This window comes from Etheostoma spectabile, chromosome 15 (assembly GCF_008692095.1).
Source record: "Etheostoma spectabile isolate EspeVRDwgs_2016 chromosome 15, UIUC_Espe_1.0, whole genome shotgun sequence".
Classification (NCBI taxonomy): Eukaryota; Metazoa; Chordata; class Actinopteri; order Perciformes; family Percidae; genus Etheostoma; species Etheostoma spectabile.
The window spans coordinates 32,658,176-32,675,955 of NC_045747.1; the positions used below are offsets into that span (position 1 = coordinate 32,658,176).

A 17,780-nucleotide genomic window follows, 5' to 3' on the forward strand; every position below is an offset into this window, starting at 1 on the left:
CTATATAAGAACAGTCCATTTACATATTTCACAGTTTATGTCACTAATCAGAAATTTGTCGGTCATGTTGTTTTGTAGTTTTATTACTTAACTATCAGCAGGTGGTGGCTATTTCCTTTCAAAGTCTTTGTTGCACATTACTACCAAGGTTCCACTTCCGAATTTGTCTTTTAAAAATGCGGTGGCCACTTCTCCGTGTAGTTTTGGATTCGAATGATCAATGCCATGCGACACAAAACAAGTTTGTCCTCTTCAGAAGAATCCAGTCCAGTCCCAAACAACGGAAGGAAGGGCTCAGCAAACCAACTAGTTCCAAAGTAGTAGAACAACAAATCTATTGTCCTTTTCCTTGGTTTGATTTTGCGGTCATGCCCTCTTGTCACTCTGTAAAGCACTTTGTGACGAGCCTTTTCGATAAAAGCGCTTCTTTTAAAATAAATTTGAATCCGGCTAAGACATTGAAGAGAAGAGAAGCCAATACAGATCATCCATAAATAAAGCACAGGTTGTTGAATGTGGTTTCCGTGTTGATTGCCAAGCCGGGTTGCCAGAAAGACACACAAGTAGGATTCTGGGTATTTCAGAGGAAGCATTTTGGGATTGGTTACTGACTGACAGAGCTCTAAGACGCTGGTTAGATATCACATGAGAGGATACTTCTTTCCTCTTTGAATGTCGCCCCCCTTGTCCTCTCTTTCACAGTTGTCATCCCTGTTATTCTTTTTTTCTACCTGTTTGTGGAGTAAATGGTTGAATGGATTAAAATACAGCCTAGGTCAGAATGAAGGCAGAGCTCCTCCTCTTCCAGTCCCAGACAGGAGGTAGGAAGTAGCAGCAGCAGTCTAGGAGGGTTTGGGGGTCTTTAGGGCATCCACTTTGGTCTCCAGGTCTGTAATCTGGGAAAACAACAACATATAAGGACAACAAAATACACTTAAACAATACCAACTCTTTCTAAAGAATGGTATCCGTTTCACTACAAGGGCTTGATTTTTTTTTTGTATCACATCCAAGTGCACTGTGCCGAGTACTTTGGGGGTGTGCCAAGTAAAGTGCAACTTCTTGGCCTGAATCACACTTGGAAGAATACCTTATCATACATTATCGGTGGATGTGTTACAGGCTGTGATAATCAAGGCCGATCACATCTATTACTTTCACTGACAGTTTGAAAATCCTGTAGAGTTATCCTCAGATTACCTCTTTTTGTCTGGGACGTGCAGTTTTACATATGAATATACATTGGATGGATGTACAGCAGTTCAAATATAATGCCAAGAGAAGGTTATGTGATATTGCTCATTACTCATCATGTTGAAGATCTAAGGATCCCCATGTTTTCCAAGCGCACAGTTCTATTTGTGATCACAATGATTCATACAACAACCATCTGCAGGTGAATACCACCATACTGCCATACAGTTACATTTAAGATATGTTTTTTTTTTTTACATATTATTTTTAAAGTTTCTTAAAATTAAAACTTGTTTTTGGAAACAACTATAAAATGAACCCAAACAGTCTCAGAACTGTTTTCAATGCATCAGTCTCCAACACACTTGAGGACTTGCACTGCATGGAGGATTTGTAATGTGTAAAAATATTTGCAATGTAGAAAAATAGGAGGACCAAACGGGGACCAGAGATTGAGCCTTGGGGAACACCACCTGTCAGTGGGGCTACTGAAAAGGGAGCGTTACCAGGGATTATTGAAAAAAAGTATGATTTAAACCAGTCTAATGCAGCCGTTCTAGAAGGAACGTGCAACCAGTAACATAGCTCCAGCACGGCGTTTGTTGTTCGACTGATCATGATTGTTTTTCTGAGATGTCGCCTGCCTGTATACTTAACGGTACAGTCTTTATAAACTTAAAATCTTTTTAATAAACTGTATGTACACTTGCAAAGTTCTCAATGCTTCATTTTACATGTAGAGACCCTCATTTTGCTACAGTGGAAGTGTGGTGCTATTTTGAGCCTTGTTAGTGGTACAGAAATAGATTTTTTGTTACCATTCCTAACCCTGACAACTAGCGTAATAAGCTAATTAGGGGTTTGCGCTAAAACTGGTCAAATTCGATTAGCATGAAAACATTTCCTAGAGAACGTTTCTTGGTACCCATGTGTTATTAACCCCTAGGTTCATTTTGCGCCGGAATTGTCCTTTAAACGGTTAATCCTTACCCTTCCTAATATAAAAAGATTAAAATTGGAAAACAAGGCGTTTTCTGGGGCTGTTACACCGACCAGAACTCTTTCCACTTGAGACCAGTGGTGTTAAGGTGAGCTTTTCACTCACCTTTTCCTGCAGGTTGTCCGCCTCCTCTTTGTGAGTTGCCTCGTTCTCTTTTTGTGCTCGACTCTGAGCCGTCTCCTTCTTCAGGTACTCGATCTCCCTACAATGCACAAACACATTTAAGCTTCAGTGTCTTTTACTCCTCACAAACCTTGAATACATCCCTCCTTCCTTACTTTTGCTGGTACTCTTTAATCAGTCTCTTGGCTTTACTGTATTTCCTCTCTAGAGTTTGGTACTGAGCCTGGGTTTCCTTTAGGTGTTCATCCACTGCCTGAAAACACACAACACACACTCCATCAGTAAATGAGAACGTTTGGGGAGATAAATGATGTGAGAAAATACTCCATCCATTCATGACTGGTAGTCCTCCATGCTTCGAGTGTTTACACTCTCATAGTTTACCTTACACAGGGACTGCGCCTCCATCCAGTAGCCCTCCAGTTTCTCCATCCTCTCTTTACTGTCCCGGATGTTTTGCTCCAACTGAGCGCGCTCCATCCGCCAACGCAACTTATCCTGCTCCGCGTGAGCCAGCTAGAGGTAAGGGGTGGAAATGTGGGAGGAGGAGGAATGTGGGAGGCAGAGCCAGCGTTAAGTCATTGTTCAGCCAGCAAAGGTTCTGACAGTATGCTAGTGTAAATTCTCCTCTGCAGTGGAACCTGGATATTGCAGTGTGGGGCTGCACAATATATCCTCTTTTATTTATTTATATATTTTTTTTAAATCGACATCGCAATATCAACTGCTGCAATAAACACATGGTCAAAGGGTTCTACCGCTTGGTGGTTTGAACCCTAATTATTGCCTTTGTTTTAAATTCAACAAGCAGTTTGTTGCATTTTAGCAGAACACTGAAAGCAGCGGAACTGAGTACACTTTAATATCTCTTTATGCATCGCCAGTAATCTTGTTATCGCTATATTCAACAACATTATTGCATATTTTCCTCATATCGTGCAGCCTAATTGCCTTTCATTGCTGCATGTTAATAAGAAGATATGAAAAGTCAAGTGTTCTCACCTTCCTCTTCAGCAGCTGGATCTCCGCCTGGGTCACTGCATGTTTAATCTGGAGCTACAGACACAGACAAAGACAAAGAAAAAACAAAACACAAAAGCCTGATAAAACTGGGGGAGACAATTTTTCTGTGTGAATTGCTCTCACGCTTTGAGACCGGTACGCATCTTAGAGTATGGGTGTTATGAGTATTTATTGTCTGTTTTCTGGTATCATTAAATGAGTTATTCTTTTGTCGTGTTAAGGGAGAGTGTGTCTTGTTTGACCAATGCCAGTGTTTCGAGGTAATTGTAACGTTATTGTAAGGTGACTCGCTATAAAAAGGCAGATGCATTTTCAGGCAAAAATCACACACCTCCTTGAATTTGTGGGCTAGCTTCTCGGGGTCAAGCTCCACAGGAGACAATATGTCCTGGTTTTCAGCCAGATCGAAAACCTCAATGGAGTTCGGAAACACTGGACTCATCTCCTCCTCCTCGTCTGTCGCATATTCACCCGTCTGCGGGTAAACAGAAAGAGATGTGGAAAGATGAAAAGAAAAACATTACATTTGTCAATACGCTTATTTGTTTTGCTGCTAAGAGAATAGATGAGAAGACGGATACCATCATGTCTGTACGGTAAATGTGATGCTAACGCTAGCAGCTGTTTGGTTTGGCTTTAAATAAACTAAACGTAAACAGCAAGTTATGTTTCATAAGGGGGTTCTATCTGCTTAGTCGGCTTTAAAAAAAAAAAAAAAGTCACTGGAAGGCAGATTTTTGTTCCCTTTGGACAGAACCTGGCTAGCCTTTTCCGTCTGTTTCCATCTTTTTGCTAAGCTAAGCTAAGTGGCTGCTGGCTTTAGCTTCATAATTACTGTACAGACATGAGAGTGATGCTGAGAAACAAAATTAGCATGTCAAAAATGTCAAAACAATTTCATGAAAATGTTACTCACAGTGATACTGAACAAAGTTCAAACCCCCACTTCCACTCTGTTCCCTCTTTATAAGTTGCTGTATAATTTCCTTTTCAGAGAAGTATGTGTCATATTAAAGGACATAGCAACTGGAGCCTGTTGCAAACCCCATATTAACTTACGTAATACCAAATTAAAAATGGAGTGAAAGAAGATTGCAGCCTCTGCTTGTTCATGTCTTCTACTAAAAAGAAGCACACATATCAGTCTGCTTAGCATTTGTCTTCTTCACTTTAATTCATAACCACTACATCTTTCAAGGTTAAGAAAGCAACTTTATTGCTGACAAAAATACATGAACTAAAATGTAGCATTGCACTCAATGTATTGTTCTTGTATCCTTAGCTCTGGTTACACTTTTCTCCTCTGACAAAAAGACAATCTCCCTGACAGCTTTTATTATGAGGCATCAAACCGGAGCGCATGCTGCTGTCTACATTAATATCCTCTGCTGAATGCTGTCTCTTTGGCTCTCACGGCCTGCAACCCAGATTCTTCACGGCTCTGGAGCTTCTATTGTGGCAAATGAACATATAGACTGTAGATGTAGAATGATTTCACGTATAAGGTTTGATTTCCAGTATGGCTGGGCGATACGACTGAGAAAATCTTCTATCCCGATATAGGTCAGTTCATATCTCAATCACGATATGGCATGTTTTCTGGTAATTCAATAATAAGTCTATTTGAAATAACCACATGGTATAGCCTATTTCTGTATACTCATGTGTGAATTAAAGGCTTGATAAATTAAAAGTATTCTCATTTTATTAAGAACTTTAGTGCAAAATAAACACAACATGCAAGGATCACACCAAATGACGTAAATGTTGTCGTAACGCAGTTTGAACGTTATTTAACAATGCGACAAACGATGTAGAAATATACACACACACACACACACACACTTTTATATTGTTTTAAAGATATAGTCATATCACCCAACCATACTATTAAAATATATCTGTTTAATTTCTACCTCACCACAATATGGTCGGGTGTCAAGTATGCGATTCTGGTGAGACACTGCTTTCATTTTAATTTCATATATTTAGGTTTTTGCCTAAGAACAGTCACATTTTGTCTAAAAGATATTAGAATCACAAAAAAATCTAAATAAATTCTCTCATTATAAAACCCCCAATTTTCCAGATATATTCCGAGGACATGGTCTTTTAGTAGGAGCTACGTGCCTGGTGATGTGAAATGATGGCAACTTGCAGCCATGATTTTAATCGCCCCCGACAACCTACCTCCCCGTTTAGTTAAGCTGTAATTACAGGGACATTTTGCATTCAGTCCATTGACCCAAGTGTAATGGGGAATGGAGTGTTACTGGAATAATCAACAACACTTACTTAATAGCAATTTGCTTTTATTGAAACACTCAACAACAATTGAAATGCTTATTGTTGGATTGCTGAACCGTCTGTTTCCCTCTCTGATCACAAGGTGGAGATGCTGGACTAAGTTTGATAATAGAGGCCACGTAGTGACACACAGACCGACATTTTGTGTCACACACACGCACACGCAGTTTTCCAAAGCCCAGGATGACGTCCTGAAATGTCTTGTTTTGTCCCCAACTCAAAGATATTCAGTTCATTGTCATTCAGGAGTAAATATACCAGAACATATTCACATTTAGGGAGCTAGAATCAGAGTGTAGATTTTTTTCTTAAAGAATTACTCCCAGGCTGCCAACTTTTCCAAAAACCTTGGAGTGAGATTTGGGGGGGCCAAACCATATTTTGCCTCGAACAAAGCAATTTCTTTGGGTTTATATCCTTTAGGGTTTAAATTGGGATTTGTTATATGTGGGGGGATGGGGCTTTCCCTAGGGGGGTCTGGGGGGTATGCTCCCCCAGGAAAAAAATTGCAAAAAAATAAAACCTTAAATGGCACTTTCTGGAGAGTTTATTTGCAAAAAAAATGAGAGAAATCAAGGCTTACATGATATGTGCAAACTGTAGGGTTAAAGCCTTTGCATTGTGTGTATCAACAGGTATTAGGGCATTCAGCATTTACATATTAACTTCTTATAATAAGAACTGACCACACAATGTGCACAACATAATGAACCACATGAAGAGACAGTAGATGCAGCAACAGCTGAGAAGATTGGGTCTGTGGTGAAAGGTCCAGGGGTCCCTGGTGTAGGGACCAGGGACCCAAAGTTAAATTAATGTTGAGGGATAACTTGACCACTGAAAATCTAAAGAATGAGAACCACTGAGTTACATAAGTTCTATTCCTTAACCTTTGTGCCAAGGTTCAGTAATGTTTGGCGTCATCCTCTGGCCCCACTTATGTTTTTACTTTTTTGTGAAAATAAAGAATATTGTTCATTTAAAAAAACATCAAATTAATTATTTACAGTTACATTTAGAGATGCACAGAGGTTAGAGATGCACAATAGTGGGCCCAACGTGCAGTATCGTATATATATATTATATATATATATATATATATATATATATATAATTATATATATATATATATATACAACATATATATATATACACATATACACACACACATACACTCACCGGCCACTTTATTAGGACCCCATGCTAGTAAGGGTTGGACCCCTTTTGCCTTCAGAACTGCCATATCTTCGTGGCATAGATTCAACAAGGTGCTGGAAGCATTCCTCAGGAGTTTGGTCCTATTGACATAATGGCATCAACAGTTGCCGCAGATTTGTCGGCTGCACATCCATGATGCGAATCTCCGTTCCACACATCCCAAGATGCTCTATTGGATGAGATCTGGTGACTGTGGAGGCATTGAGTACAGCGAATCATTGTCATGTTCAAGAAACCAGTCTGTGATGATTCCAGCTTTATGACGGGCATTATCTGCTGAAAGTAGCCTCAGAAGTTGGGTACATTATGGTCATTAAGGGATGGACATGGTCAGCAATAATATCAGGTAGGCTGGGCGTTGCAACGATGCTCAATTGGTACCAAGGGGCCCAAAGAGTGCCAAGAAAATATTCCCCACCATGAAACCACCACCACCAGCCTGAACCGTTGATACAAGGCAGGATGGACCATGCTTTCAGTTGTAGAAGCCAAATTCTGACCCTACCATCCGACTCGTCGCAGCAGAAATCGAGACTCATCAGACCAGGCAACGTTTTTCCAATCTTATTGTCCAATTTTGATGAGCTTGTGCAAATTGTAGTCTCAGTTTCCTGTTCTTAGCTGAAAGGAGTGGCACCGATGTGGTCTTCTGCTGCTGTAGCCCATCTGCCTAAAAGTTCGACGTACTGTGCGTTCAGAGATGTCTTCTGCCCAACTGGTTTTAACGGGTGGTTATTTGAGTCCCTGTTGCCCTTCTATAGCTCGAACCAGTGGCCATTCTCCTCTGACCTCTGGATCAACAAGGCATTTCCGCCCCAGAACTGCCGCTCACGGATGTTTTTTCTTTCGGACCATTCTCTGAAACCCTAGAGATGGTTGTGCGTGAAAATCCAGTAGATTAGCAGTTTCTGAAATACTCAGACCAGCCCTTCTGGCACACAACAATCATGCCACGTTCAAAGTCATCAAATCACCTTTCTTCCCATTAGGCTCGGTTTGAACTGCAGGAGATTCTCTTGACCATGTTACATGCTAAATGCACTGAATTGCGCCATGTGATTGGCTGCTTAGAAATAAGTGTTAACGAGCAGTTGGACAGGTGTACCTAATAAAGTGGCCGGTGAGTGTATATATATATATACACCATACACAACAACAATATTATATATATACACATATACACACACATATATATATATAATATAATATAATTATAAATATATTATATATATATATATATAATATATATATATAATACACACACACACATATATATATATATATATATATAATATATCAGATGTGTTTCACCAGATTTTGCTCATATTTACTTTGTGCACTTTCAAATATAATTCCATCTCTGTTGTCCGAGATGTGGAGAGTTGTAATATAGTCTTGCTGTGCATGTCATTGCTCCGCTGATATGGTAGATCTCATTCAGACCGTCTGACAGACGCAGAGGCCCATTGGGTCTCTGGTCTCTGACAGAGTTTAGAGGTGTCCGTACGCTGCTCTTTATCGGAGGTTACGCACGGATGCAACGCGTCACTGCCCCCAGCAAAGCGAGTCCACTACAATGACTGAGTTGCCCACTCCGCACCGCTGTCAACCTACTCTGTTACAGAGAGAGTGGTCACGAAGCGATGGACGAGTCTGTGATGCTCAGAGCTCATACTTGAAGCCAGGGAAATGCACCTGGGATGGCTCGTAAAAAAAATGTTCTCATTTTGCGACAATTTGAAAATTCCACAGACAGGGAGCGTTCATGAACCCCCTCACAGTCTCTGAAAGCATGTCTATCAAAGTGGCTCAACAGGTAGATCTATAGATAAACTCATCTTTCAGAAATTTGACCGACCGGGTTGACACTTCAGCGTGAGAAATCAGGGGTGTGGCGTGTGCGCGTGTGAAACCAGTCAAATGCGTGTGTCTCACGGCCAATGCGTGAGAGTTAGCAGCCCTGTTACTCAAACCGATCAATTATCAAAATAGTTTCTGTCGCCCCTATGAAGAATCTCAGTACTGACAACAACACTGTTGGTGCATCCACATGACGCGAGCCTTCGGGGACCGCACACCACCCCCACCCCTCCTCAACGCAGTTGCTAGAAGCGTTTAACCCGTAAAATCAAGGAGTACACGGAGGATTAAAAAAAACGTGATGGACTCTTCAGAAGAGGTAATTATCACTCGAGCTGCTGTGCGCAAATGTTGTACGCAAACCATTTTGTACTGTCCATACTGTAGCCATGCTGAGAAATACAGCAAGAGTTTTGTGGAGCTTAATTAGCTTTGTAGCAACTCATTTGGGAATGGCTTGAATGATCAATTATTCTAAAAATATATAATACATTTTGGATCAGAGAGGCTCCAAAATCATGGTAGCAGCTGTCGCCTTGGTCCCGCTCCATGTTCTGGGATGCCATGTTCAACTGCTACACTGCAGTGCCCTGCTACGTCCTGCTACGTCCTGCTACGTCCTGCTACGTCCTGCTGTGCCTTGTAATGCCGCACAGCGTCCTGCTATGCCATGAACTACTACAAAGAACTGCTACAAACTACTATTTTTTCTATTTTTGTTATTTCCACTAACCCCAACTAGCCCGTCAGACGCCGCCTACCAAGAGCCTGGGTCTGGGTCTGGGTCTGTCCGAGGTTTCTGCCTAAAAGGAAGTTTTTCCTCGCCACTGTCGCACTGTTGCTTGCTCTGGAGGAAACTACTAGAACTGTTGGGTCCTTGTAAATTCTGGAGTGTGGTCTATCTGTAAAGTGTCTTGAGATAACTCTTGTTATGAATTGATATTATAAATAAAATTGAATTGAATTTTTTAAGTTGCACACTATAGCTTTAACGACTAATCGAATCGCGGGCCTACTGTTGTTGTCTCTCTCTCTTAATCCCTCTTCTGAAATCCTACTGCTATTAAAAGGCCAACGAGCTGACAAAGCAACATTAGTTGATGGATGTTCTGAGTTATTAAATGTTTTTGGAGTCTGTGTTTATTAAACATAAACCTTTCCTTATTTCATAACGTTCCGAAAGACAAAGCTGCTGCCATACGCAAGGTATATGAATGCATATTCTTTATGTATGGTTGTGCGTCTTGCATGTACCTCTTCGTCATCGTCCATGTACTGTTTGTATCTCTGCTCCATCATCTCTCTCTGCCATCGCTCCTGTTCCAGAGTCTGCTGGATCAGCTGAGCCACTTCACTCTGCTCCCCGGGTTTCTCCCGACCAATCACAAACCTGGAAAACATTTGAAATCCACCGGCCAAGTTAATGATCTCAAAACACACGCGTACATCTGAGAAACTCAAAGACACGGCAACATTGCAAACCTTGAAAACATCCCACACACACACAAATCGCAAACATAAAAACATTCCAGTGCATAAAACCGAAAGATTCACAGCATACCAACTGCAAAAAACATTAAATCCATCCGTCACAAACCTGAGAATTTTAGCATACCAACCAAAAACCTGAAAAATAATCACGTTATATCACAAATCTGCAGAAAACAAAAAAGTATCCACACATTTTGTGTGAAATGAGCAAAACAACATGTTTTATATGCTCCATTAAAGTGTGTTTATGCAGGGCAGAGAGTGAGTGAGTGAGTGAGTGTGTGTGTGTGTGTGTCAGACCTGACGGTGCCGGTGGTGTTGCGGAGAACAGAGGCAGCGAGGCTCTGAGTGACGCCGACCAGGCTGGTCCCATCAACCTCCACTATCAGATCATTAACCTGGATCCTATACACACACACACACACACACACACACACACACACACACACACACACACACACACACACACACACACACACACACACACACACACACACACACACACACACACACACACACACACACACACACACACACACACACACACACACACACACAGAGAATAAACTGTGTGTGAACATGAACAGAGACAAAGACAAAGGATAACACCCTCCCCCAGCCACAGCTTTTGTTTTTCCATTCAGTACTACTGTACTATCATTTCAGTGTTTCTTCTTATTCTACCCTTTTTTATTTTATTAGATTAACTTTTTTTTTTTTTAAACACAAAACATAGAACTCACAACATGGATACATCACGTCCCTATCTTGGACCTTTTACATTTTTTTTTTTAATTTATTATTATTATTATTATTATCATTATTATTATTTGTTATATATCTTTGTCCTATTCATAGATAAATGACCTGTGTGTTGTGCTCCCATTACTGCGGTGGTGGAAGCAGACACATGCTGTATTACACTGACAGTGAGAGCAGAGATGTTCTGGTTTTACGCCCCCTGTCTACAGACAAAGGTAGTCTGTATGAATGTTATTCAGTCCTATATTGTAGAAAGTGAGATTTCTACGTCTTGTTTGATTATAAAGAAGGTCAAGGTGCTATATAAATTCTGTGATATTATTATAACATTCAATCCACAGAGAGAATGCCCACTGCCCGTATTCAGAAACTGTGCTTTTAAACCAACCATCAGAACTTACGTATGGCTGTGATGTCAAAATTACACTATGTATAGGGAGGAAGTGGGGCTACAGTGGCGTTACACTCATTCCCCGGCTGCAATGATGGTGCAAAGACTAAGAAGGCAGGTTTGTTCAGTTCCTTTGGGAAGATGAGTTCTTCGGGACAGTCTACAAACTACAACACCGAAAAGAGATACAAAACTATTTTCAAATTATTTTTTTTACAAGTAAATTACTAGCAGGAGACAAGTTATAATAAAGGTAAGTTTGGAGACACTACCTTATTTTATCATTAAATTAATAAATATTTTTGTATCTCTTTTCAGTTTTGTAGTTTGAAGACGGTCCCTAAGCACTTGTCTTGGGGTTGAGGCTTTTGGTTTTGTCTTTCCATTTTGGGGTGGCAGTAGCTTGTTCAAGTCCCCGTATGGACCAAAAGTACGGAGTGTGGATTGGTAGCTGGAGTGATGCCAGGCGCCCTTGAGCAAGACACTGTACCCCTCCCCCCCCAACCGCCCAGGACGCTGGTCCAGCTGGCAGCCCACTCACTCTGACATCTCTCCATTTGTGCATGAACAGGTCCTGAGCATGTGTGTGTATTCAGGCCTGTGTGTAGTGATCACTAACAAACAGAGTGTAAATTGTAATTTCCCACTGGGGATCAATAAACAGTATAAATTAAAATTAATTCTGTTGTTGGAGCGGCTGATGAAAGTTTAAAATAGAAAAGATCAAAGGCTGACTGTTATAACTGTTCTATATCTTGTTGAAAGGTTGTTATTTTAATGGGACTTGATAACTATATTTTCACCATATAATTGGTTCTGCCGTTTTCTTGGTAAAAGTGCTTAAAAAATGAAAACCTTTACATAAATTACAGTGCTTTGCGCCAGTTTAAGTGAGGTGAAACTGGAGTAATTGTTGCCGGTCTACTTCCGCCTACAACCAGATTTGTCTATATGCAGTGCAATTCTGTCATGTACTTTATAATTAAAAAAATTCAGCTGAATTAATCCACAGCTGAAAACAGTCCCCGAATGTGTTACTTACTTCTGTTTTAAGCAACGTTTGGTAAAACCACAGTGCCCAGCTGTTTAACTTAAAGACAATAACTGAGCCTTTGTTAAAACTGGAATTTTTTAATTGTTCAGGCTGAAAACCACCAACCCTGTGACGTATAGAGTGATGTATAGACAGTCTAACTGACATATTATAGGTTCTGTTTTTTTCCATGAGACAGTTTATATCAGAGTACAGATAACCGAGCATTAACAATCCTGCGTGAGGGGCACCGAGGAGCTCATCTGGTTGAGCGTGTGCCCCATGAACAAAGACTCCAAGTCCATACTGCTGTTCCCCTGTGCTTTGTGTCATTCCCCCTCTCTCCCTCCCTTTCCTGTCTTAAGCTGTCCTGTCAAATAGAGACCTAAAAGGGCCCAAAACATAAATAAATCCTGCGTGAGACACAGATGAAGATGTATAAAGGAAGTGGACAGGGTACCTGCCGTCTCTCTGTGCAGCTCCTCCGTCGGTGACAGTCTTAACAAAGATCCCCAGTTTCTCCAGACCCATATCAGCTCCTGCACCCATACCTATAATACTGATACCCAGACCATCACCGTCTGCACGCACACACACACACACACACACACACACACACACAATATCACACTGAATTGCATCTTTATGGCACATGTCAATATGTTAATTTTGTCCTTAGCACCATCAGGTATATGTATTCATTCTTTTGGTATAGCTACAAAGTTACCTATCAGCTGATACAGTCTGAGGTGACAGTCAAAGCTATAAAACATATCTGAAGGTAACATATTTATCCTCATTTAAAAATTAAACATAAGTCAGTGTTTAAGCTGTCATGCAGTGCTGAGAGCAGCCGTCACGGATGGTTGCTGGTTCCAATCCATTACCTTCAGAATTACTACCTGCTAATTAGGCTAATCCGTGCTAAACGTAATCCCATAAGGGGATAATGGAGTTGTAAGTAGAGTATGTCCACCAAGAGCAGCTTCTAAGTTGTGTGCATGTGTGTTAGTGTGCATGTGTGAATGTGTGCGTTTGTGTGTGTGTGTTTACCCTTCTCCAGCTCTACAGGAAAGAGGTCCAGCTTCTCGACTCTTTTCTCCAGCTCGTACTCGGCTGACGCCGCCATGGGGTCAACGTCGTCATTACGCCGATCGTAGTCTTCATTAGAGTAGGTGGTGAATACCTACACAGGGAAAAGGTCAAAGGTCAGAAAGCCGTATAGTGAATATTGTGTCATCAGCATATAACATGTTCATGTAATATAACAATATAACTACAAACCAATCAATTGGTCGTAGTGTTAAGTATTGGGAGACGTATGAAAAAACTGCAGGACGTAGTTATGTCATGTATAGTTTTTTAGTGTGCTTGCATAACTGCAGTGTGAAACCCAAACTATCTGGATCAAATGTATACAATGTAACAAAAACATGAATTTTTGTCCGGACTTGCAGGTGTAAAAAAAAAAAAAAAAAAAAAAAAAAAAAAAAGAAAAAAAAAAAGGCCCTTAAAGTTCAATACATTACTAGCATAAAGAAACAATTCTCGATACCTCTTTCGATACCACAGCAAACAGAAACGTCCTAGGCACAAACAAGAGGATTGATTTTATTTTTACAATAAGTGCTGGTACAGAAAAAGTAACGTGATATCACACATTTGTAATAACATTAAATAATACTCTTTGTAAAGTTTTCCCTACCTTGTAGGCCTACAAATTATTTGTAGTTATTACTTTTCTTATTATTGATATAATAATTATTGTTTATTTTCCTTTTATTACCCTTTGATTCACAAATCATCCCACTGGGGATCTGTTTTCTTTATAGCGCCTATAGTACTTTTGATGCTATCGAATGTAAAAAATAATGGAGATCGTATTGTTTTCAACGTGGAGTTGAAAAGTAAATCAAAGTAGTTTTGATAACCTTAATTTGATCCTTTAATATACAACTATTGATTAGCGCAGCTTTCTTTTCTTTTTTTTTTACTTTATATTCTGCAGCCACAGGATAGGTATAAAAGAGATATATGGGTACATGGGTACTGACAGTGGGTCTTGTTGACATTTTATCAAATTATAAGTTTTTTTTAACTTTTAAATGAATATGTAGAGAGGCCTGATCACACAGTGTGCATTCTCAGTATGTGTACAATATAAAATCTTCTTTACAAAGCCACAGTTACACATGTTGACGTAGTTCATCATCATGAAATATACGTGTCCTTGTAAGACAAAGAGTGACCTGTAATTAAGCAGCTCTGTAGGTGCTCCAGTACCCACACCCAGTGTTGTAATGTAACTAAGTACTCTTACTCAAGTACTTAGGTACAAATTGGAGTCTTTTCTTTTCATGCCACTTTCTACTTCTACTCTGCTACATTTCAGAAAGAAATATTGTACTTTTTACTCCACTACTGTTAGTTGATTGACAGAACTGTTTGGATCAGTTCCAGTTTCTACAATGTGAGGATATTTCTGCATGGAGTACTTTTAATTTTTGATACTTTAAGTAAATTTTCATGAACATTTTTCGATGCAGGACTTTTATTTGTAACAAATACATTATTACAGTGTGGTATTAGTACTTTTACTTAAGTAACGGATCTGACTAATTCCACCGCTACCAATACTGATTTTGATTCTAGCCACTGCACCTTTGAGAGAGAGAGAGAGAGAGAGAGAGAGAGAGAGAGAGAGAGAGAGAGAGAGAGAGCGCTAATGGACAAAAAAATCATCCAGCAGTCACTCTGCACCGGTGCTGCTAACTCATATTGCTATATATATACTACCCTTACAAAGAAGCAAATGTAAGAAAACAGTACATGGATATCATAAAAATCTCCATAAATATCCCTTCTCCTTAACAGAATAAAATCACACACCATGTGTGAATAGGTTCTCACTTTCCCCATCCATATCACACCCCTCCCCCCTCTCTTAAAAAGGTCAGCAGCATCTGTCTCCCCAGTGACCATCTCCATGATCACGTGGCTTCGTTGCCTTGGCAACCACAGGCTTGCCCAGCGTGAGTTTGGCACTGGTACTGACCTGCTCTCTCTCTCTCTCCTCTCTCTTCCTCTCTCTCCTCTCTCTGTCCCTGTCTAGCAGATATGCTAATGTGTGTTAAAGACAGAGACACCGCCAAAGGCCTTTTGTGATGTGTGCAGTTACAGTTACAGTAGTTACAGTTTGTCCACACACACACACACACACCACACACACCACCACACACCACACACACACACACACACCACACACACACACACAACACACACACACACACCCACACACACACACCACACACACACACACACACACACACACACACACACACACACACACACCACACACACCCACAACACACCGTCAGTTGGAGTGATTGTTAAACTGTTTCCTGTAGTCACATTTCCTTCCTGTTGAGTAACTTTAAAGCTGTGTTTATGTGTGTGTACATAAAGCTTCAGGGTAATGCCTGCACACACAATCTCTGTTCTGCCACGAAAATAACAACAAGAGCGTATAAAGAAATAATTGATCTTCTTTTCTCACGCTAAACAAAACCAAGAGCCCTGCTAGCGGCTCTGTGAGGTTGTACTAAACAGCTGTGCTTTAAACTAATATGCTGGACAGATATTTAGTTCAATTAGAACATATTGCTATTAGTGCTGTCAGTTACATGCGTTAAACGGCGTTAAAGCAAAACCTATTTTAACTGCGTCAATTTTGTATCACAAGACTAACGTTCTTTTTGGCCTAGCAAACTTTGTAGTTTTTTTGGTGTTGCAACAACTACTAACATTAGAAAAACACCAGCTTGCGAGCTGGCAAAAAAGCAATAATGCTACATTTTGAGTGGATGGCGAGCGTGAGACGCTGAAATGAACGCCAAGAAGATTCTGAATGGAAAGTTTTCTTTTTAAAAGTTGCCAAATGTTCCATTGACAAGACCAAAGTGGTCTGTGTGTTTTCTCGTTGTGAACGGAGCAATCATTAGAGCACGTCCAGTCTGAAATACCACCGGATGGCCAAGCACACAGCTGATGCTGATTCTCCGCCCCCCCCCCCGTCAAAGTTTTTTTTTCACCCTTTTATTGATGGACAGTGTTACACTGCGTGAGAGATTATTTGCTCCAAGTGAGAATGCTAGTGTGAAATTAAACACTACAGTAGGCTATATACCAATGTTGTTTTCAATAAAAAAATATATTTACACAAAGCAAGCTGCATCAAAAATAGGCTTTTAGTTGTGGCTCTGCTCATGTGATGCTCCAGAACAAATCTGAGCAAGCCTGACACAGATGGCCCCTGAGCCCAAAACATCCCCCTCCCCCCCATTAACTTTCAGTCACTTGATAAATCCACTAATCAATAACAGTGAGGTCAGTGTTCAGATTGTGCTTCAATTGTCCCCACAGGAACTTTAAAGCATAAATAGCTGACTAGTTATTCAGATATGCAGGAAAAGGGCATGAATGACCATTATGTTGATATAGAATGATTCATAACTGGTCATTCATGCCCTTTACCCTGTGTTGATACACTGGGTAGCTTAGGGATTTTTGAAACCTGGTCTCAGGGTTAAAAAAATTTGAAAACGGCGCCCTCGCAACTTCGTTTGGACAGTGAAGCCGCATACTTGCGTAGCGGTGATGTCATCTCCACAAACCTCGATCTCTAGCCTTCGACCTCTTACCCTGCGACGACGTCTCATGACAACATGTCGCTTTACACGCATGCTCCGCCTCTTCTCTTCCATTTGTTGGTGAATTTCTGTAGCAGAAACAGCGCCACCTATAGGCCCGGAATATGAAGTAGCGTGTTGAGACATTTACAAATGTGACGCAAATATTCTTGACACGATGCCAGGGAAGATAGTTTTGGTACATGTGCACGTGGCAAGAGTTAAAAGTGCTTTCCATTAGAACATTATCAGGACACTTGGCAGTGTGCACACCAGAGATGGCAAAAGTACTCACTTTCCGTACTTAAGTAGAAGTACAGATACTTGTGTTAAAAACTACTCTGGTTCAACTTCTTTACTCAAGTAAAAGTAACAAAGTACAGGCTTGAAAACTTTACGTATAAGTATTTAAAGGATTATAAGTCAGCCTTCGCGAAGACACCAATTATTTTAATGCAGCTCTGTATACACACACGTTTACTAAAGCACGGCACTCGCTGAGGAACTTGAATTCAGTGGACCATGGAGAACAAGGTCTTTATATGGCAATGGCCACATTTTAAATGGATGTCTGCCAATAGGCCTAAAACATCACATATATGATTATTATTACAGAAACTGCAATGATTTGTTGTAAATGCAGATTGCTGAATCTGTTGAGTAGCGTCAAATGCAACGTACAGTAGATAT

At 40.4% G+C, this 17,780-nt stretch overlaps 1 protein-coding gene across 6 annotated transcripts in view; it reads right to left on the bottom strand.

Annotated features, from left to right (window-relative positions):
• LOC116703354 (neurabin-2) overlaps positions 1–17,780 on the bottom strand; it is a 163,780-nt gene that overhangs the window by 118,015 nt on the left and 27,985 nt on the right. For 5 of the 6 annotated variants that reach the window (XR_004335409.1, XR_004335408.1, XR_004335410.1 and 2 more), the window contains exons 6-15: positions 13,456–13,588; positions 12,863–12,983; positions 10,517–10,621; positions 9,980–10,115; positions 3,672–3,815; positions 3,320–3,373; positions 2,702–2,833; positions 2,473–2,570; positions 2,300–2,396; positions 1–896 (exon numbers count right to left, since the gene is read on the bottom strand). The exon at positions 1–896 is cut by the window's left edge. Coding sequence is in view for 1 of the 6 variants with exons in the window: in XM_032538023.1 (XP_032393914.1) it covers positions 843–896; positions 2,300–2,396; positions 2,473–2,570; positions 2,702–2,833; positions 3,320–3,373; positions 3,672–3,815; positions 9,980–10,115; positions 10,517–10,621; positions 12,863–12,983; positions 13,456–13,588 (1,074 nt within the window). In the remaining 5 variants the exon portion in view is untranslated. The remainder of the gene's footprint in view (positions 897–2,299; positions 2,397–2,472; positions 2,571–2,701; positions 2,834–3,319; positions 3,374–3,671; positions 3,816–9,979; positions 10,116–10,516; positions 10,622–12,862; positions 12,984–13,455; positions 13,589–17,780) is intronic. The other variant, XR_004335407.1, reaches the window with a different exon arrangement.